Raw genomic sequence first — 23,597 nt, forward strand, 5'->3', positions numbered from 1 at the left:
CTAGTGACACCTACACCTAGTGACACCTAGTGACACCTATACCTAGTGACACCTAGTGACACCTACACCTAGTGACACCTAGTGACACCTATACCTAGTGACACCTAGTGACACCTACACCTAGTGACATCTACATCTAGTGACATCTACGCCTAGTAACATCTACACCTAGTGACACCTAGTGACACCTACACCTAGTGACATCTACATCTAGTAACATCTACACCTAGTGACACCTATACCTAGTGACATCTACATCTAGTAACATCTACACCTAGTGACACCTATACCTAGTGACATCTACATCTAGTAACATCTACACCTAGTGACATCTACACCTAGTGACATCTACATCTAGTCACATCTACGCCTAGTAACATCTACGCCTAGTAACATCTACACCTAGTGACACCTACACCTAGTGACACCTACACCTAGTGACACCTACACCTAGTGACATCTACACCTAGTGACATCTACACCCAGTGATATCTACACCTAGTGACACCTACACCTAGTGATATCTACACCTAGTGACACCTACACCTAGTGACATCTACACCTAGTGACATCTACACCCAGTGATATCTACACCTAGTGACACCTACACCTAGTGATATCTACACCTAGTGACACCTACACCTAGTAACATCTACACCTAGTGACACCTACACCTAGTGATATCTACACCTAGTGACACCTACACCTAGTGATATCTACACCCAGTGATATCTACACCTAGTGACACCTACACCTAGTGACACCTACACCTAGTGACACCTACACCTAGTGACACCTACACCTAGTGACACCTACACCTAGTGACATCTACACCCAGTGATATCTACACCTAGTGACACCTACACCTAGTAACATCTACACCTAGTGACACCTACACCTAGTGACATCTACACCTAATAATATCTACACCTAGTGACACCTACACCTAGTGACACCTACACCTAGTGACACCTACACCTAGTGACACCTACACCTAGTAACATCTACACCTAGTGACACCTACACCTAGTGACACCTACACCTAGTGACATCTACACCTAATAATATCTACACCTAGTGACATCTACACCTAGTGACACCTACACCTAGTGACACCTACACCTAGTGACATCTACAGCTAGTGACATCTACACCTAGTGACATCTACACCTAGTGACACCTACACCTAGTGACACCTACACCTAGTGACATCTACACCCAGTGATATCTACACCTAGTGACACCTACACCTAGTAACATCTACACCTAGTGACACCTACACCTAGTGACATCTACACCTAATAATATCTACACCTAGTGACATCTACACCTAGTGACACCTACACCTAGTGACACCTACACCTAGTGATATCTACACCTAGTGACACCTACACCTAGTGACATCTACACCTAGGGACACCTACACCTAGTGACACCTACACCTAGTGATATCTACACCTAGTGACATCTACACCTAGTGACATCTACACCTAGGGACACCTACACCTAGTGACATCTACACCTAGGGACACCTACACCTAGTGACATCTACACCTAGTAACATCTACACCTAGTGAAACCTACACCTAGTCACACCTACACCTAGTGACACCTACACCTAGTCACACCTACACCTAGTAACATCTACACCTAGTGACATCTACACCTAGTAACATCTACACCTAGTGAAACCTACACCTAGTCACACCTACACCTAGTCACACCTACACCTAGTGACACCTACACCTAGTAACATCTACAGCTAGTGACATCTACACCTAGGGACACCTACACCTAGTGACATCTACACCTAGGGACACCTACACCTAGGGACATCTACACCTAGGGACACCTACACCTAGTGACATCTACACCTAGTAACATCTGCACCTAGTGACATCTACACCTAGTAACATCTACACCTAGTGAAACCTACACCTAGTCACACCTACACCTAGTGACACCTACACCTAGTGACACCTACCCCTAGTGACCCCTACACCTAGTGACATCTACACCTAGTAACATCTACACCTAGTGAAACCTACACCTAGTGAAACCTACACCTAGTCACACCTACACCTAGTGACACCTACCCCTAGTGACACCTACCCCTAGTCACACCTACACCTAGTGACACCTACACCTAGTGACACCTACCCCTAGTGACCCCTACACCTAGTGACATCTACACCTAGTAACATCTACACCTAGTGGAACCTACACCTAGTGAAACCTACACCTAGTCACACCTACACCTAGTGACACCTACCCCTAGTGACCCCTACACCTAGTAACATCTACACCTAGTGACATCTACACCTAGTAACATCTACACCTAGTGAAACCTACACCTAGTCACACCTACACCTAGTGACACCTACACCTAGTCACACCTACACCTAGTCACACCTACACCTAGTCACACCTACACCTAGTGACACCTACACCTAGTCACACCTACACCTAGTGACACCTACCCCTAATGACATCTACACCTAGTGACACCTACACCTAGTGACATCTACACCTAGTAACATCTACACCTAGTAACATCTACACCTAGTGACATCTACACCTAGTGAAACCTACACCTAGTGACACCTACACCTAGTGACCCCTACACCTAGTAACATCTACACCTAGTAACATCTACACCTAGTGACATCTACACCTACACCTAGTAACATCTACCCCTAGTGACCCCTACACCTAGTGACACCTACACCTAATAACATCTACACCTAATAACATCTACACCTAGTAACATCTACACCTAGTAACATCTACACCTAGTCACACCTACACCTAGTGACACCTATCCCTAGTGACCCCTACACCTAGTGACACCTACACCTAGTGACATCTACACCTAGTGACATCTACACCTAGTGACATCTACACCTAGTGACATCTACACCTAGTGACATCTACACCTAGTGACACCTACACCTAGTAACATCTACACCTAGTAACATCTACACCTAGTGACATCTACACCTAGCGACACCTACACCTAGTGACACCTACACCTAGTAACATCTACACCTAGCGACACCTACACCTAGTGACACCTACACCTAGCGACACCTACACCTAGTGACATCTACACCTAGCGACACCTACACCTAGTGACACCTACACCTAGCGACACCTACACCTAGTGACACCTACACCTAGTCACACCTACACCTAGTAACATCTACACCTAGTAACATCTACACCTAGTGACATCTACACCTAGTGACACCTACACCTAGTAACATCTACACCTAGTAACATCTACACCTAGTGACATCTACACCTAGTCACACCTACACCTAATAACATCTACACCTAATAACACCTACACCTAGTGACATCTACACCTAGTGACATCTACTACAGAAGTAGCGTTACAACATTACACATTCAAATAGTGACACCAAAACTGGCTATATTAACTGGTTACATTATAATTTCAGAGGTAAGCTATGTCCATAGCTAGAGTAACCCAAGGAGACCCAACAGGCTGAAAGAGTTACCAGGCAGAGACAAATCTGTGATAGATTTGATACATGTCTGTATTAAATGTTCAATAGCTAAAATAGATAACCGTTTAGGGAGCTGGCAGACTGTTATTACATTAATACAATGAAGTAGTAATCTATCTAAACTTCATTATATCATTTTCTATCTTGAATCTCATCAGCAAAATAGTTGTTCTGTAATGATTCTTCTGTGCAATTAGATTGACTGGAAAAATAGTAAAAAGAATAGCAACTGAACTGGTCCCATATTACCTCAACTGCTGTAATTTCTACAAGTGTTATTTCCACAAAGAAAATCTATACTTCCTTGTGTTGATAATGGCACCTTGATAGCGGTGTTTCCCCTATAGCCAAAACACTAACAGTTTTATTATAATAAAACATTCTAAAACGCGTTCAGAGAAATCTGAACTCTGATTGGCTGAAATGCCGTTGAAAGACATTCACTAACACCGGGTAACCACACAGGCAGAGATAGGGTCATAACTATTTGGCCACAAAGGACAGAAGTACCAAACACTTACATACTGCTCGTCCATTCTTGCATGCCAATCTAATGACTATCCCCCTAGCGCTTACACGGCCCATCCATATGCTCTTCTCTGCAGAAACATTACCCAAAATACATACAGTACTAAGAAACATTACCCTAAATACATACAGCACTAAGAAACATTACCCAAAATACATGCAGTACTAAGAAACATTACCCTAAATACATACAGTACTAAAGAAACATTACCCTAAATACATACAGTACCAAGAAACAGTACCCTAAATACATACAGCACTAAGAAACATTACCCAAAATACATGCAGTACTAAGAAACATTACCCTAAATACATACAGTACTAAAGAAACATTACCCAAAATACATACAGTACTAAGAAACATTACCCTAAATACATACAGTACTAAAGAAACAGTACCCTAAATACATACAGCACTAAGAAACATTACCCTAAATACATACAGTACTAAGAAACATTACCCTAAATACATACAGTACTAAAGAAACAGTACCCTAAATACATACAGCACTAAGAAACATTACCCTAAATACATACAGTACTAAGAAACATTACCCTAAATACATACAGTACCAAGAAACATTACCCTAAATACATACAGTACTAAAGAAACAGTACCCTAAATACATACAGTACTAAAGAAACAGTACCCTAAATACATACAGTAACAACAAACATCACCCTAAATACATACAGTACTAAGAAACATTACCCTAAATACACAGAGTACTAAGAAACATTACCCTTGTCACGTTCCTGACCTGTTTTCTGTTATTTTTGTATGTGTTTAGTTGGTCAGGGCGTGAGTTGGGGTGGGCATTCTATGTTTTGTGTTTCTATGTTTAGGTCATTGGAAATTAGCCTTATATGGTTCTCAATCAGGGACAGGTGTTTGACTTTTCCTCTGATTTAGAACCATATAAAGGTAGGCTGTTCACACTGTTTGTTTGTGGGTGGTTGTCTTCCGTGTCTGTGTATGTTGCACCACACGGGACTGTTTCGGTTTGTTCGTTCGTTTATGTAGTCTGTTCCTGTTCGTGCGTTCTTCATCGTTTGTATGTTCTCAAGTCAGGTCTGTCTACATCGTTTATTTGTTTTGTAGTCTGTTATAGTGTTTTCGTGTTTCGTTTTACTTTAATAAATATCATTATGTCAGAAAACTATCACGCTGCGCATTGGTCCTCTGATCCTTCTCGCCTCTCCTCGTCTGAGGAGGAGGACGAAGTAGACAATCGTTACAACCCTAAATACATACAGCACTAAGAAACATTACCCTAAATATATACAGTACTAAGAAACATTACCCTAAATACATGCAGTACCAAGAAACATTACCCTAAATAAATAAAGTACTAAAGAAACATTACCCTAAATATATACAGTACAAAGAAACATTACCCTAAATACATGCAGTACCAAGAAACATTACCCTAAATAAATAAAGTACTAAAGAAACATTACCCTAAATACATACAGCACTAAGAAACATTACCCTAAATATATAAAGTACTAAAGAAACAGTACCCTAAATACATACAGCAATAAGAAACATTACCCTAAATAAATAAAGTACTAAAGAAACATGACCCTAAATATATACAGTACTAAGAAACATTACCCTAAATACATGCAGTACCAAGAAACATTACCCTAAATACATGCAGTACCAAGAAACATTACCCTAAATACATACAGTACTAAGAAACATCACCCTAAATAAATAAAGTACTAAAGAAACAGTACCCTAAATAAATAAAGTACTAAAGAAACAGTACCCTAAATACATGCAGTACCAAGAAACATTCCCCTAAATAAATAAAGTACCAAAGAAACATTACCCTAAATACATACAGTACAAAGAAACATTACCCTAAATACATACAGCACTTAGAAACATTACCCTAAATAAATAAAGTACTAAAGAAACAGTACCCTAAATACATACAGTACAAAGAAACATTACCCTAAATACATACAGTACTAAGAAACATTACCCTAAATACATACAGTACTAAGAAACATTACCCTAAATACATACAGTACTAAGAAACTTTACCCTAAATACATACAGTAGTAAGAAACAATACCCTAAATACATACAGTACTAAGAAACATTACCCTAAATACATACAGCACTAAGAAACATTACCCTAAATAAATAAAGTAGCAAAGAAACATTACCCTAAATAAATACAGTACTAAGAAACATTACCCTAAATACATACAGTACCAAAGAAACATTACCCTAAATACATACAGTACTAAGAAACATTACCCTAAATACATACAGTACTAAGAAACATTACCCTAAATACATACAGCACTAAGAAACATTACCCTGAATACATACAGTACTAAGGAAACAGTACCCTAAATACATACAGCACTAAGAAACATTACCCTAAATACATACAGTACCAAGAAACATTACCCTAAATACATACAGCACTAAGAAACATTACCCTAAATACATACAGTACCAAGAAACATTACCCTAAATACATACAGCACTAAGAAACATTACCCTAAATACATACAGTACCAAGAAACATTACCCTAAATACATAGAGCACTAAGAAACATTACCCTAAATACATACAGCACTAAGAAACATTACCCTAAATACATACAGCACTAAGAAACATTACCCTAAATACATACAGTACCAAGAAACATTACCCTAAATACATACAGCACTAAGAAACATTACCCTAAATACATACAGTACCAAGAAACATTACCCTAAATACATAGAGCACTAAGAAACATTACCCTAAATACATACAGCACTAAGAAACATTACCCTAAATACATACAGTACTAAGAAACATTACCCTAAATACATACAGCACTAAGAAACATTACCCTAAATACATACAGTACCAAGAAACATTACCCTAAATACATACAGTACTAAGAAACATTACCCTAAATACATACAGTACTAAGAAACTTTACCCTAAATACATACAGTAGTAAGAAACAATACCCTAAATACATACAGTACTAAGAAACATTACCCTAAATACATACAGCACTAAGAAACATTACCCTAAATAAATAAAGTACCAAAGAAACATTACCCTAAATAAATACAGTACTAAGAAACATTACCCTAAATACATACAGTACCAAAGAAACATTACCCTAAATACATACAGCACTAAGAAACATTACCCTAAATACATACAGTACTAAGGAAACAGGGTCATAGGCTGCTAAATCCACAGGCTACATTTATTCTTTCTTTTCAGGAATGTAAAAATCCAGTACAGTGTACCGTCAGTGTTATAGTTATATAAACTGCAGCTGTTGTCTAACACTGCTAACCCACATACACAGCCACTCACCAGCCAATGTTTTACATGTAGGATGGTACCTGTTGTCTAACACTGCTAACCCACATACACAGCCACTCACCAGCCAATGTTTTACATGTAGGATGGTACCTGTTGTCTAACACTGCTAACCCACATACACAGCCACTCACCAGCCAATGTTTTACATGTAGGATGGTACCTGTTGTCTAACACTGCTAACCCACATACACAGCCACTCACCAGCCAATGTTTTACATGTAGGATGGTACCTGTTGTCTAACACTGCTAACCCACATACACAGCCACTCACCAGCCAATGTTTTACATGTAGGATGGTACCTGTTGTCTAACACTGCTAACCCACATACACAGCCACTCACCAGCCAATGTTTTACATGTAGGATGGTACCTGTTGTCTAACACTGCTAACCCACATACACAGCCACTCACCAGCCAATGTTTTACATGTAGGATGGTACCTGTTGTCTAACACTGCTAACCCACATACACAGCCACTCACCAGCCAATGTTTTACATGTAGGATGGTACCTGTTGTCTAACACTGCTAACCCACATACACAGCCACTCACCAGCCAATGTTTTACATGTAGGATGGTACCTGTTGTCTAACACTGCTAACCCACATACACAGCCACTCACCAGCCAATGTTTTACATGTAGGATGGTAGCTGTTGTCTAACACTGCTAACCCACATACACAGCCACTCACCAGCCAATGTTTTACATGTAGGATGGTACCTGTTGTCTAACACTGCTAACCCACATACACAGCCACTCACCAGCCAATGTTTTACATGTAGGATGGTACCTGTTGTCTAACACTGCTAACCCACATACACAGCCACTCACCAGCCAATGTTTTACATGTAGGATGGTACCTGTTGTCTAACACTGCTAACCCACATACACAGCCACTCACCAGCCAATGTTTTACATGTAGGATGGTACCTGTTGTCTAACACTGCTAACCCACATACACAGCCACTCACCAGCCAATGTTTTACATGTAGGATGGTACCTGTTGTCTAACACTGCTAACCCACATACACAGCCACTCACCAGCCAATGTTTTACATGTAGGATGGTACCTGTTGTCTAACACTGCTAACCCACATACACAGCCACTCACCAGCCAATGTTTTACATGTAGGATGGTACCTGTTGTCTAACACTGCTAACCCACATACACAGCCACTCACCAGCCAATGTTTTACATGTAGGATGGTACCTGTTGTCTAACACTGCTAACCCACATACACAGCCACTCACCAGCCAATGTTTTACATGTAGGATGGTACCTGTTGTCTAACACTGCTAACCCACATACACAGCCACTCACCAGCCAATGTTTTACATGTAGGATGGTACCTGTTGTCTAACACTGCTAACCCACATACACAGCCACTCACCAGCCAATGTTTTACATGTAGGATGGTACCTGTTGTCTAACACTGCTAACCCACATACACAGCCACTCACCAGCCAATGTTTTACATGTAGGATGGTACCTGTTGTCTAACACTGCTAACCCACATACACAGCCACTCACCAGCCAATGTTTTACATGTAGGATGGCAGCTGTTGTTTAAAAGTGTTTGCCATTAGCAACGGGTCATAGTCCTTGCTCAGTCTAACTATGCCTTCATTGTTACCAAAATAAACCTGGCTTATAAAATATATCTACAGTATACGTATATAACTATGGCTGGGATTTGCCAGTTACCTCAAGATATGATATCATCACTATACTTAGGTGCCGATACAATATGGATTGCGCTTCTCATGATTCTATCTGTATTGTGATTCGATACTGTCATTTTATGGCGATCCGACGTTCCAAACATATTGCTCACCATATATCTACTGCAGAGGGACAAGAGAGAGACATGAGAAAATGAGCTTTCTTTGATTAGTTATGGAAGTAAAAGTGCTGAAAACAAATTGGCTCCCTATTTAAAATGAAGATGGACAACAAGCTATGAAGGAAAAATATTGTAGTTTTGGTGCAGGTACAGCCAAAACAATATATCGATATATCAATATGATAATATCCCGATATGTAACTGTATCGATTTTTCTCCCATCAATATAGAGTATATAACAATAGACTACATCTATACAGAGTCCAGATATTCCTCAGTGTGAGTGGGTTGTTAAGAACAGCACTGGAGCCCTGAATGACTGTGTTACGAAACAGCAAAGGAACACATACACAAGCACGGACACCCAGGCACATGCTTACACGCACGCAGGCACACATCCACACGCACGCAGGCACACATCCACACGCACGCAGGCACACATCCACACGCACGCAGGCACACATCCACACGTACGCAGGCACACATCCACACGCACGCACGCAGGCACACATCCACACGCACGCACGCAGGCACACATCCACACGCACGCAGGCACACATCCACACGCACGCAGGCACACATCCACACGCACGCACGCAGGCACACATCCACACGCACGCAGGCACACATCCACACGCACGCAGGCACACATCCACACGCACGCAGGCACACATCCACACGCACGCACGCAGGCAAACATCCACACGCACGCAGGCACACATCCACACGCACGCAGGCACACATCCACACGCACGCACGCAGGCACACATCCACACGCACGCAGGCACACATCCACACGCACGCAGGCACACATCCACACGCACGCAGGCACACATCCACACGCACGCAGGCACACATCCACACGCACGCAGGCACACATCCACACGCACGCAGGCACACATCCACACGCACGCAGGCACACATCCACACGCACGCAGGCACACATCCACACGCCTGAATGACTATGGCTTAGTCCTAATAGGTTAATAATAAGGCCATTTACATTTTTCTCGACAACAATAGTGCTGGCCACCTGATGAGAACGTGCGCCTTAAAGGGAAGACAGAGAGCGAGCGAGAGAGCCCTTCATCTAATTCCAGTCAGTCAGTCAGTTAATTCCAGTCAGTCAGTCAGTTAATTCCAGTCAGTCAGTCAGTTAATTCCAGTCAGTTAATTCCAGTCAGTCAGTCAGGTTAAGGCTCTCTCTCTCTCTCTCTGAATACATGGTCGTTTGTACGGTAATTTGGTAAAAAGCCAATTTGACATTTGTTCAGTCAAATTTGTCTCCACTTTTGTGGAATGGGGTGATCAGACCTTGGTTCCAAATATTGAGAAAGACGCCAGAGCTGAGGATGATGTTAAAGAGTCTCTCTCTTTCTCTGTTTCTCTCACAGAGAGATCACCACCATTATCATTATCTGGGTCATTCCACAAAAAGAGTGCCTTTTGCATACCTTTCGTAGAAATTGTGCACCAATATTGAATTTTAAAAGCCTGTTATATTACATGAAGTGTGTCTATGAGTCTTTTTTATAGTCACAAACAGTGAAGACCAGCGGAATCCACAGGGTCTAGAATAACTAGAATAGTGTATATAAAACAGGAACGGGTCTGTATAGAACACATTCTGCCAGGTCTGTATAGAACACATTCTGCCAGGTCTGTATAGAGCACATTCTGCCAGGTCTGTATATAACACATTCTGCCAGGTCTGTATAGAACACATTCTGCCAGGTCTGTATAGAACACATTCTGCCAGGTCTGTATAGAACACATTCTGCCAGGTCTATATAGAACACATTCTGCCAGGTCTGTATAGAACACATTCTGCCAGGTCTGTATAGAACACATTCTGCCAGGTCTGTATAGAACACATTCTGCCAGGTCTGTATAGAACACATTCTGCCAGGTCTGTATAGAACACATTCTGCCAGGTCTGTATAGAACACATTCTGCCAGGTCTGTATAGAACACATTCTGCCAGGTCTGTATAGAACACATTCTGCCAGGTCTGTATAGAACACATTCTGCCAGGTCTGTATAGAACACATTCTGCCAGGTCTGTATACAACACATTCTGCCAGGTCTGTATAGAACACATTCTGCCAGGTCTGTATAGAACACATTCTGCCAGGTCTGTATATAACACATTCTGCCAGGTCTGGTCTGTATATAACACATTCTGCCAGGTCTGTATATAACACATTCTGCCAGGTCTGTATATAACACATTCTGCCAGGTCTGTATAGAACACATTCTGCCAGGTCTGTATAGAACACATTCTGCCAGGTCTGTATAGAACACATTCTGCCAGGTCTGTATAGCACACATTCTGCCAGGTCTGTATAGAACACATTCTGCCAGGTCTGTATAGAACACATTCTGCCAGGTCTGTATATAACACATTCTGCCAGGTCTGTATATAACACATTCTGCCAGGTCTGTATAGAACACATTCTGCCAGGTCTGTATAGAACACATTCTGCCAGGTCTGTATAGAACACATTCTGCCAGGTCTGTATAGAACACATTCTGCCAGGTCTGTATATAACACATTCTGCCAGGTCTGTATAGAACACATTCTGCCAGGTCTGTATAGAACACATTCTGCCAGGTCTGTATAGAACACATTCTGCCAGGTCTGTATAGAACACATTCTGCCAGGTCTGTATAGAACACATTCTGCCAGGTCTGTATAGAACACATTCTGCCAGGTCTGTATAGAACACATTCTGCCAGGTCTGTATAGCACACATTCTGCCAGGTCTGTATAGAACACATTCTGCCAGGTCTGTATAGAACACATTCTGCCAGGTCTGTATAGAACACATTCTGCCAGGTCTGTATAGAACCCATTCTGCCAGGTCTGTATATAACACATTCTGCCAGGTCTGGAATATCATTACAAGTGTCACAGTAAAGGAAACACCTGCCGTAGTGATGCTGTGAATTGTATTGCCTTAAAGGTGTAAACATTGATTTCTCATTATGGCCATTTTCTTCAGCTCCCCTCCAATCACTTAGCATCACCTCTCCTCTTTACACATATTCTCTCTTTACTTCTCTCTCTCTCCACCTTTCCCTCCCCCTCATGTCGCTCACTCTCCTCCAGATCTGTTTCTATTTTCATCTGTGTGTTTTCTCAATAATTCCTGCCTCCACACACGCCACGCACACACACACACACACACACAGAGACCCAATACACACACACACACACACAGACCCAATACACACACACACACACACACAGACCCAATACACACACACACACACACACACACACACACACACACACACACACACACACACACACACACACACACACACACACACACACACACACACACACACACACACACACACACACACACACACACAATTGTAGCTGTTGTGAATGAATAAATTGAGCTGGCCTCCAGGCCCCTGGTTACATCACCCAGGGGAGAGGAGAGCAGACCGAAGAAGCTCCCTCCCTCCCTCTCTTATTAAGTTATTCTGTCAGCCAACACAAAGCTAAAAATGGCTCCTCAGTAAAGCCAAGTTTAGTTCTGTAAAGGTAGAACAGATCGTAGCAGGCAGCCGGTGAGTCATCTGTGTGTGTGTGTGTTTGCTTGTGTTTGCCATTACATTATGATTAGGTTTTTAGTAATCTCACTGTGTGTGTGTGCTTGTTTGTGTTTAAGTCTTCCGGGGCTTTGTGTTTGTGTGTGTGTGCACACTGACGGGTTAATATCAGAGGTCCTGAGTTTGAATTGAAAAGGTGATGAAATGCACGGTGCAGTGTGTATGCAGAAGTGTGCAGAAGACTGACAACAAGGGTTGCCATGGCGATGGAGTGTGCCAGGCAAATTCACTGTGAAAGGTGCAGCTAGATGAAAATGTATTTCAATGTCCCTCTCCCTTCAACTCCCTAAAATGACATTGTTCTTTCATCAGCATCTATTTCAGGGGTCCCGAGAATAATATCCAAACCCCTTAATCTGTAGAAACCAATAACAGAACCCTGAATGAGAGTAGCTGTGTTTTTCTACAGTAGTCTGGGCCACGGCCACATTCTAGGGTACGTCCCAAATGGCACCCAAATTCCCTGGTTAAAAGTAGTGCACTATATTGGGAATAGGGTGCCATTTGAGACACACCATGGGTCACGGTGACATTGTACTGAATCTACATTCTGACCTGTTCAGAGATGATGTCTGTTATTTGAATACCCTGGCCGACAAGATTAAACATCTCTCTCTCTCTCTCTCTCTCTCTCTCTCTCTCTCTCCCTCTCTCCCTCTCTCCCTCTCTCCCTCTCTCCCTCCCTCCCCATCTCTCTCTCTCCCCATCTCTCTCTCTCCCCATCTCTCTCTCTCCCCATCTCTCTCTCTCCCCATCTCTCTCTCTCCCCATCTCTCTCTCTCCCCATCTCTCTCTCTCCCCATCTCTCTCTCTGTATCTTCCCTGGCTGTTCCTTTGTATTACATTATGAAAGGTAGAGTGAACCAGCAGACAAACTGAGTTAAACAGGACTGATGGGCTGTCAGTCTAAAACACTGAGGATGTCAGAACGGGAAGGAGACTAAAAGTCTTTGATTATCTTTCTGTCCCCTCTGTCTTTTCTTCTTCTTCTTCTCTTTCTCCTTGTCATAATGACCTCAACCTTACGTCTATGTACTACACACGGGTGTGTCAGACTGTATATGTGTAATTCCTATAATATCAAATAGAAAGACAAATAGACAGAAACAGACAGACCCATACAGACAGAAATGTATTCATCTATCCATCTCACCTGTGCAGGAGAGTAGGGATCACGATTGTTCGGATCTTGCAGTGTTCCTGGATGCGTCATTGCCACGTGATGATGCATATTCCCCCCGGAGGAACTGCCTGGGACTCCCATCCCTCTCTCCTCTCCTCCTCCACCTCCCCCTGCTCCTCCACCTTTCTTCCCTCCTGCACAGACTCCCTCCGGCCCCATGCAGCATAGGGCCCCCGTGGCCAGCTCCAGCTCAATCTCAGCGTCCATCTCCGCCTCCTCCTTGGCCTCCTTGTTGGAGTCGTCCAGGTGCTTCATTAACACCGCCACCACCACGTTGATCAGGACGAACTGGGCCGTCAACACAAAGGACACAAAGTACATGGGAGAGATGAACTGCAGGCTGGGGTTGCAGGAGTAGTCAGGCCCGTAGTCCGGAGGGCACTCCCTCAACGTGTCCTAGGGAGGGGGGAGGGAAGGTGGGAGAGAGGAGAAATAGGAGCTGTCTGTTAGGTCAAGCCATGAAGACATTATTACATTTACGTAATTTAGCAGAAGCTCTTATCCAGAGCAACTTACAGTACTGAGTGCATAGATTTGAATAGTTTTTCGTACTGGTCGCCCGTGGGAATCGAACCCACAACCATCTGAGCTACACGGGACTATACAGGACTATACGGGACTATACAGGACTATACAGAAACAACACGTTTTATTGAACAACTTCATGAACAAGAGTTAAGCTTTCCAACTTGAAACAAAGATATCAATGTAAGACTCTTGTGAGCAAATTGACCTGTCACACATTAACTGTAAGACATCCAGACATGAGCTGATTCTAGTCTCTTCTCTCTCATTTGTTTTGACCTTTTCACTGTGTAGTCTCAAGTGTTTCCTTCTTCCCCTCCCCTCTTTTTCCTCCCTCTATCCCTCCCTCCTCTCTCTCTAGTCAGTACAGTGGTGATTCACTCTCTTTCTCTCTTCCCCCTCCCTCTATCCCTCCCTCCCCTCTCTCTAGTCTGAATCACCACTGTACTCTCTCTTTCTCTCTTCCCCCTCCCTCGTTCCAGGCAGTTTGCATCCAACACATCTCCAGGTAAAAGGCAGTGAAAGCTCACAAGGTCTCATCAGTAGTAATCTAAGAGAGGTGATGACACCGCTTCAGCTGAGAGGTAGCGGCTGTGATCCCCACCCGTCCCTCTACAAACCACTGAGGGGTTTTTATGGTGCGCCCCTGTCACACTCCATAATGCGTTGAGCGTGGGAGTGGGGGGGTGGGGGGCGACGACTGTGAAATGGGAGTGGGACACATTCCCCTATTTAAAAAGGCCATCTTTACAGAGAATATACAGAGCTGTGACAGGTCAGGTTATGGTAGCGCTCAAGGGGAGGAGGATTGGAAAGGTCTTGTTAAGCAGGACATAGGCTTGGGGTCTGCCCTCAGGGCCACAGGGCTGGTAATTACTCTGAAACTTCTCTGCAGCTATGAAGCCAGGTACCAAATACCAACCACAGACATCAACATGACAACTGAATATACAACCCAAATAGCAACACATTGAAACATGGTAATCCAAGTCATTTTAGATTAAAGTATCAGATGATCAACTATCTCATTTATTGTACTAAACACTCCATAGAACACCATGTAGAAGTCCATCCATACCTTCATGATCCCATTCCAGTTGTCCCCAGTGGAGACCTGGAACAGAGTGAGGAAGGCCATGCCAAAGTTCTCAAAGGTAGCATGGCGGCTCATCCCCTCACATGGGTAGTCCTCGTTACACACTGGGAGAGGAGAGTAAGGAGGGAGGGAGGAATAGGGGAGGGAGACATGGGGGCGGGAGGGATGGGGAGGTAAGAGAGAGTGAGAGATAAGGGGAGAGAGAAACAAATAGAGAAAGATAGATACAGAGAGGGGGGAACAAGGGGAAGGACGAAGGGATAGAGGGAGAGATAAAGATACATGAAGAGAAAATAACAGTTTATAAAGAGAACATTTATCTGTTCAGTCGTCTTAGAAACCAACAACCAACAGCAGCAGACGTGGTAGTTTGCTCCTGGTCTTAAAGCCGTCTTGGCTGATTGTTTACACATCTCTCTCCTTACTACAGTTGCATGTGGCTCTAATACTTTGCTCAAGACTGATGGGTTGAGAGATGACCTCCAGCAGACATGACTAGAGTCCATAGAGAGAGTGTGACAGTTTGAAGACAGGCCTAGCTGATGTGTTATTGGTTCTCCTGTCTAGTCTCCATGATACTTCTTGGTTCTGGCTGCTTTCAGATACTTTACGACAAGTCCCTTTCTATTTCTGTCTTGGCTCTGTAATCTAACAGGATTGGATATGTATAACTCTGAACGTGGTGCGCCATTGGGCGTGCAGGGTTTTGTTCCAGCCCATCACTACCAACTCACCCAGTTCTCCAAACAGCTCAACCCCCAGTGCTGCATAGATGAAGAACAGGAGCATGAAGAGCAGGCCCAGGTTCCCCACCTGAAACACACATAGGAACAGTGTTAGGAACTGTTTCTGCTCTACATTCTCTTTGTATTCAACTGTTATTTTGACAGGGAGTCATGCTGAGTCCAAGGTCTCTTTTACAGAGAGATTTTGGGCTCCCAAGTGGCGCAGTGGGCGCACAATTGACCCAGCGTCATCCGGGTTTGGCCGGTGTAGGCCATCACTGACTGGCCTAGTTAAATAAAGGTTGAAAAAAAAAATACGGATGAACACTGTAGTGACAAAAATATACACATCAAATACAGTACAAAAAGCAAAACAAAGATAAATAACACAATCATAGAAAACAAACACATTTTTCTGTAAAAAGATCCTCAATCAGCCATCTGAATTGACCTAGAGCAGGGGTGTCAAACATACGGCCCGCGGGCCGGAACCGGCCCCCAAGGAGGTTCGATCAGGCCCGCAGGATAATTTGAAAGTGGAAAAAATGCATAAAAGACATGGAATTAATATTTTTAATTCGCTGCAATTCATGGATTATCCGCTAAGGGGCGCACTCTTTCCATCAGAGTAGAAGACAAGCCGCATCACTGAGACAGACTGAAAACAGCAGACGGTATCAATGCGCCATCTGCTGCTTGTTACGACGTTGTTAATACCTTGGTCTCTACCTCTCCGCTACACCCTCATTAGCCAAAATGTCGTTATCCAAACGGAGAAAAGTAGATAAGGAGTGTAGAATTTTCAAAGAAAAATGGACCACGTCCTATTTATTTACAGAGATGCACGGAAAACCTTCGTGCTTGGTGTGTTTGCAACAAGTTTCGGTATTGAAGGAATATAATATTCGACGCCACTACGAGACTCATCACAGCGAAAAATATGACGGCTTGCAAGGACAACTGAGAAGAGATAAGATTAACGAATTGCTGGCGGGTCTGAGGAAACAGCAGTCAACTTTCATCCAGAGCCGAGAAGTCAGTGAAGCAGCGGTAAAAGCCAGCTACCTAATTGCTAGCGAAATAGCATTAGCATCGAAGCCGTATTCCGACGGTGACTTTGTTAAACGATGCATGATGAAGGCGGCTGAACTTGTATGTCCCGAGAAGCGACAAGCTTTTGCCAATATTAGCCTGACGAGGAATACTATAGCAGAGAGGATTTCGGAACTATCGGCAGATTTAGACAGTCAATTGAAACAGAGAGTCAAGTCATTTATTGCATTTTCCGTGGCAATTGACGAGAGCACTGACATCACAGACGTGGCCCAACTGGCCATATTTATTAGAGGAGTTGATGAGACATTGACTGTTACTGAAGAGTTTCTTGAGGTGGTGCCAATGATGGACACCACAACAGCCGAGGACATTTTCGGCTCTGTCGTTGCTGCATTGGACAGAGTTGGAGTGGACTGGTCCCGCGCTGTCAGCCTGGCTACAGACGGCGCGCCATCCATGGTCGGAAAGAAAGCAGGTGTCACGACAAAGTTCAAAGACAAAGTACAAGCCCTTAATGGAGGAGATCGTTTCTGGACATTTCACTGTATTTTGCACCAGGAGGCATTGTGTTGCAAGTCGCTGAAAATGGACCACGTCATGGAGGTGGTTGTTCGCACTGTAAATTTCATCCGGTCCAGAGGTCTGAACCATCGTCAGTTTGACAAACTTCTCAGCGACAGCAACATTACCCACAGCCTGCCATACCACACTGAAGTGAGATGGTTAAGCCGAGGCGCTGTGCTGATGCATTTCTTTGATCTACGAGAGGAAATCGGACAGTTCATGGAGAAAAAAGGAAAACCGGTGTTGGAATTACAATCTCAGGAATGGCTACGGGACCTTGCATTCTTGGTTGATATTACTGAACACTTGAACAATCTGAACAAAATGTTGCAAGGCCGCAAAAAAGTTGTCACACAAGCTTCTGATCTGCCGGTCGAAATTCAGCTAGAGATAATTGATTTGCAGTGTGATGCAGATTTGAAGGGCAAATTTGCCTCTGTAGGTCTGGACAGATTTTATCAGTATCTACTACCAGGGTACCCCAAATTAACAGCCCTGGCTGCTAAAATTTTGTGCATGTTTGGGACAACCTACCTTTGTGAACAAATTTTCTCAGTGATGAATATCAATAAAACAAAAATGCGTTCAAGGCTCACAAACAAGCACTTAAATGACATTCTGAAAGTGACAGCTAGTCAGGACATGACACCTGGTGTTGATGCACTTGTACAGGCCAAAAGATGCCAAGTTTCAGGAACAAATACAAGTCCAGACTAGACTAACACCTTTAAAATGCTGCCTTAGATACTGTTTGCATTGAAAGAATACAGCTCTGTGAAGATGAATCCTTACTGTGGTGATTTAAAAAATGTGCACTTTAATGTTAGTCAGCAGCTTCAAAACAAAAGTTGTGTGATGGAATTCTACTGTTCATACAACTCCATAAATTTTCAGTATGTATTGTATGTGTATGTATGTTTCATGTATGAAGTTTACAGATTTACAGGACAGGCGAACACTTTCTTCATTACACATTTAAAATCACTTTCCTTAGTTTGTAAGGTGTACGCAGGGATTACATTTAGATTTTATATGCGTATGTGTAAGTGGTTTAAAAATTCCTTTCTTTAAAAGTCTCATTTAATCTTAAAGTGCATTACTATATTTTTCAGTACCAATTAATGTTTTGTGCCTTTGTACAATCAGTGGGATCAGTTGCAATGCATATTTGTGAATGATAAAAGTAAATTGCACATTTGTCTAAGGAAATATGAGGTGTTTCATGAAATGTTTTGTAAAAGGATAGTTCATTGAATTTCAATATTTTCCTAATGTTCTTGTGCTTCTTTACACCAAAACAAAGGAAAGACATGATATTCTGGTTATTTATAGCAGAGTATGGTATAATTTTAATGGTCCGGCCCACTTGACATCTCCCTAGGCCGTATGTGGCCCACGATGCGAAATGAGTTTGACACCCCTGACCTAGAGGCACCAAATCATACATGTTTTAGACAAACATTCTGAACATTGCATCCCACTGAAAGAACAGCGGGTGTTTTGGCCTTGCCTTTTACCAAGCAACAAAACCTATTGGTCCCAGCATCCATGTTGTGGCACAGCCTCTACCGTATCAGAATCCTCAGTAGATTTAAAATTTGCTAGTTGTTCTGCCTTTTGCATGGGCAGGCCTGCTACCAAAAAAGAGAAGTGAAAGCTAGACATGTGGTGCACGACCAAAGCCTAAGTCCTACATCGTATCAGAATCCTCAAGAGGAGCCTGAGGAGAGAATTGGGAAAGTTGTCAGTGGCATAACCTTACTTTGTTATTGTGACTGTGTAGTTGGAAGCCACCCAGGACACACAACAGTAGATCCCTCTCTGTCTGCTGAATGGGACTGCATAAAGAGGTTATGTAGTAAATATGCTCAGAAAACACAATCCCATTAGTGAGATGTAACCTTACAGAGCAAATGTCACAGCAGCCAGCACACAGCTCTGTCTGGGCTGGTCCCCTGGGGGAGGAGGCTCTACTGGCCTGATCTAGCCTGCTCTAGCCTGCTCTAGCCTGTTCTGGCCTGCTCTAGTCTGCTCTTGCCTGATCTAGCAATAAGAGACACACTACACATCACTTCCGGTTGAACGCGGAACGAGGGAGAGTTCAGTTTTGTTGTTTTGAAAAGTTTGTTGTTTTGAAAGTGTATTGGAAAGTTCTTAGTAGAAAGCTAACTTTCAGAACCCGCAACACAGTTGGCATCAGTTGCTAGGACTGCTAGTCTCTGTCCAGTGATCCTGCCGACCAAGGATGGGTCTGAGGAGCAATTTGGCGTAGCAGCTAGCTTAGCTGGGTTTTCTTGAGGGCTTGAACGCAGCCCGCGACGCAGGACCGCAGATTGTTCCGGGTTTATGGCTGTCTAGATCCCTGCTGTTTGTTGTTGTCACCTCCCTGTGACCTGCCCTGTCTGGAAGTGTGAGGAGTAACAGCGTAACCTACGTTGCTAGCTACCATGACAAAGACCAAAGCCGGCGGGAGTACCGTTGAGGACAGTGTCTCTCTATCACACGTGAAGGATCTTTTAAACTAACAGAAAGAGTTCTACAAACAGTTGTTACAACAACAAGAAAATAGCTTCAAGTGTTTTGTCCAAATACTGGTGGATTCAACTAATAACAGAATGGATGACCTGACCAGAGAGGTCCAGGACCTGAAGAACAACATAGGCAGAACAACATAGTTGCGGATGGAATTATAGAATCTCCACATGAGACCTGGACGTAGTCTGAGGACAAAGTGAGGGAAATGATCTCTGAGAAATTGAAGATGGACCACAGGAAGATTGAGGTGGAGCATGCCCACAGGACTGGAAAACCCACCACCATCCCAGGTGACAGGCCCGATAGTGGTCAAGTTCCTGAAGTTCAGGGACAAGGTAGCTGTTCTGGAAAGAGCCAAGAACTTGAGAGGAACATATATCTTCCTCAACGAGGACTATCCTGAAGCTGTGCGCCAGAAGAGGAAAGAACTTATCCCAGGCCTGAAAGCTGCCAGAGCGCGTGGGAACATCGCTTACATCTGCTATGACAGACTCATTGTTCACCTTCCCAGAAGCCTGGAAGGGATGAGAGAGCCAAGCCTATGGGTTCGTAGCTTCAACCGCGCACGCACGCACCGCACGCGCGCACACACACACACACACACACACACACACACACACACACACACACACACACACACACACACACACACACACACACACACACACACACACACACACACACACACACACACACACACACACACACACCAATTGATTAATGGACTGCTAGATGTATTTTTCGCACGCACGCACCGCACGCACCGCGTGTGTATTTTTCTCTTGCTTTGTTTGCTATTTTCAGTATTATGTATATCTCTGATAACTTCTTTGGGATAGGGGGCAGCATTTTCACGTTTGGATTAAAAGCGTGCCCAGAGTAAACTGCCTGCTACTCAGGCCCAGTTGCTAATATATACATATTATTAGTAGATTTGGATAGACAACACTCTGAAGTTTCTAAAACTGTTTGAATGATGTCTGTGAGTATAACAGAACTCATATGGCAGGCAAAAACCTGAGAAAAATCCAACCAGGAAGTGGGAAATCTGAGGTTTGTAGTTTTTCAACTCATTGCCTATCGAATATACAGTGTCTATGGGGTCATATTGCACTTCCTAAGGCTTCCACTAGATGTCAACAGTCTTTAGAACCTTGTTTGATGCTTCTACTGTAAAGGAGGGGGGAATGGGAGCTGAATGAGTCAGAGGTCTGCCATTGCAATTCTAAAGACAAAGGAATTCTCCGGTTGGAACATTATTGAAGATTTATGTTAAACACATTCTAAACATTGATTCTACACATTGTTTGACATGTTTCTATGGACTGTAACGGAACTTTTTGACTTTTTGTCTGTACCTAGTGATCGCGCGTCATGAATTTGGATTTGTGAACTCAAGGCGCAAACAACAAGGAGTTATTTGGACATAAATTATGTACTTTATTGAACTAAACAAACATTTATTGTGGAACTGGGAATCCGGGGAGTGCATTCTGATGAAGATCATCAAAGTTAAGTGCACATTTATAACGCTATTTCTGAATTCTGTTGATTCCGCAACATGGCGTGTATATGTTTGGCTTGTTTTGGTCTTTGAGCGCCGTACTCAGATTATTGCATGGTTTGTTTTTTCCGTAAAGCTTTTTGGAAATCTGACAAAGCGGTTGCATTAAGGAGAAGTATATCTATAATTCTGTGCATAATACTTGTATCTTTTATCAAAGTTTATTATGAGTATTTCTGTAAATTGATGTGGCTCTGTGCAAATTCACGGGATGTTTTGGAGGCAAAGCCAAATGTAAACTGAGGTTTTTGGATATAAATATGAACTTGATCGAACAAAACATACATGTATTGTGTAACATGTTGTCCCGGGAGTGTCATCTGATGAAGAATATCAAAGGTTAGTGATTAATTTGATCTCTATTTCTGCTTTTTGTGACTCCTCTCTTTGGTTGGAAAATGGCTGTATGCTTTCTGTGACTAGTTGCTGACCTAACATAATCATATGTTGTGCTTTCGCCGAAAAGCCTTTTTGAAATCGGACACTGTGGTTGGATTAACGAGAAGTTTATCTTTAAAATGGTGTCTAATACTTGTATGTTTGAGAAATTTGAATTATGAGATTTCTGTTGATTGAATTTGGTGCCCTGCAATTTCATTGGCTGTTGGCTGTTTGCTAGTGGAACCCCGTTCCCAGACAGGATAAGCTACCCAGGAAAGGGCTGAAAATAGCTCATATTAATATATGTAGCCTGAAGGTTCATGAAATCAATAACTTGCTAACATCAGATAACATTAATATATTAGCCATTTCTGAGACTCACTTAGATAACTCATTTGATGATACAGCAGTAGCAATACAAGGATATAACATTTATAAAAGAGACATAAATGCTTATGGGGGAGGTGTTGCTGTATATTTTCAGAGCCATATCCCTGGCGGCAGGGTAGCCTAGTGACTAGAGCGTTGGACTAGTAACCGAAAGGTTGCAAGTTCAAATCCCCGAGCTGACAAGGTACAAATCTGTCGTTCTGCCCCTGAACAGGCAGTTAACCCACTGTTCCTAGGCCGTCATTGAAAATAAGAATTTGTTCTTAACTGACTTGCCTAGTTAAATAAAGGTAAAATAAAAATAAATAAATAATGCTTAGAGACAACCTTATGCCAAGTGTTATTGAAGTGTTGTGGTTGCAGGTTCACTTGGCACATCTAAAGCCTTTTCTTTTGGGGTGTTGTTATGGGCCACCAAGTGCAAACAGTCAGTATCTAAATAATATGTGTGAAATGCATGATAGTGTATGTGATGTAAACAGAGAGGTCTACTTTCTTGGGGACCTGAATACTGACTGGTTTTCATCAAGCTGTCCGCTCAAGAGGAAGCTTCTCACTGTAACCAGGGCCTGTAATCTGGTTCAGGTTATTAATCAACCTAACATGGTGTTTACAAACACCACAGGAACAAGAACATCCACATGTATCAATCACATTTTTACTAATACTGTAGAACTTTGTACTAAA

The 23,597-nt window shown here is 42.8% G+C and overlaps 1 protein-coding gene across 1 annotated transcript in view; it reads right to left on the reverse strand.

Annotated features, from left to right (window-relative positions):
- The window catches only part of LOC129833893 (voltage-dependent T-type calcium channel subunit alpha-1I-like), a gene marked incomplete at its 5' end in the record, with an annotated part of 101,216 nt that overhangs the window by 14,740 nt on the left and 62,879 nt on the right, over nt 1-23,597 (reverse strand). The window contains 3 exons of the mRNA XM_055898733.1: nt 14,045-14,470; nt 15,678-15,799; nt 16,430-16,508. Coding sequence (XP_055754708.1) covers nt 14,045-14,470; nt 15,678-15,799; nt 16,430-16,508 — 627 coding nt within the window. The remainder of the gene's footprint in view (nt 1-14,044; nt 14,471-15,677; nt 15,800-16,429; nt 16,509-23,597) is intronic.

Source organism: Salvelinus fontinalis, chromosome 34 (genome assembly GCF_029448725.1).
Source record: "Salvelinus fontinalis isolate EN_2023a chromosome 34, ASM2944872v1, whole genome shotgun sequence".
In the NCBI taxonomy this organism is placed as follows: Eukaryota; Metazoa; Chordata; class Actinopteri; order Salmoniformes; family Salmonidae; genus Salvelinus; species Salvelinus fontinalis.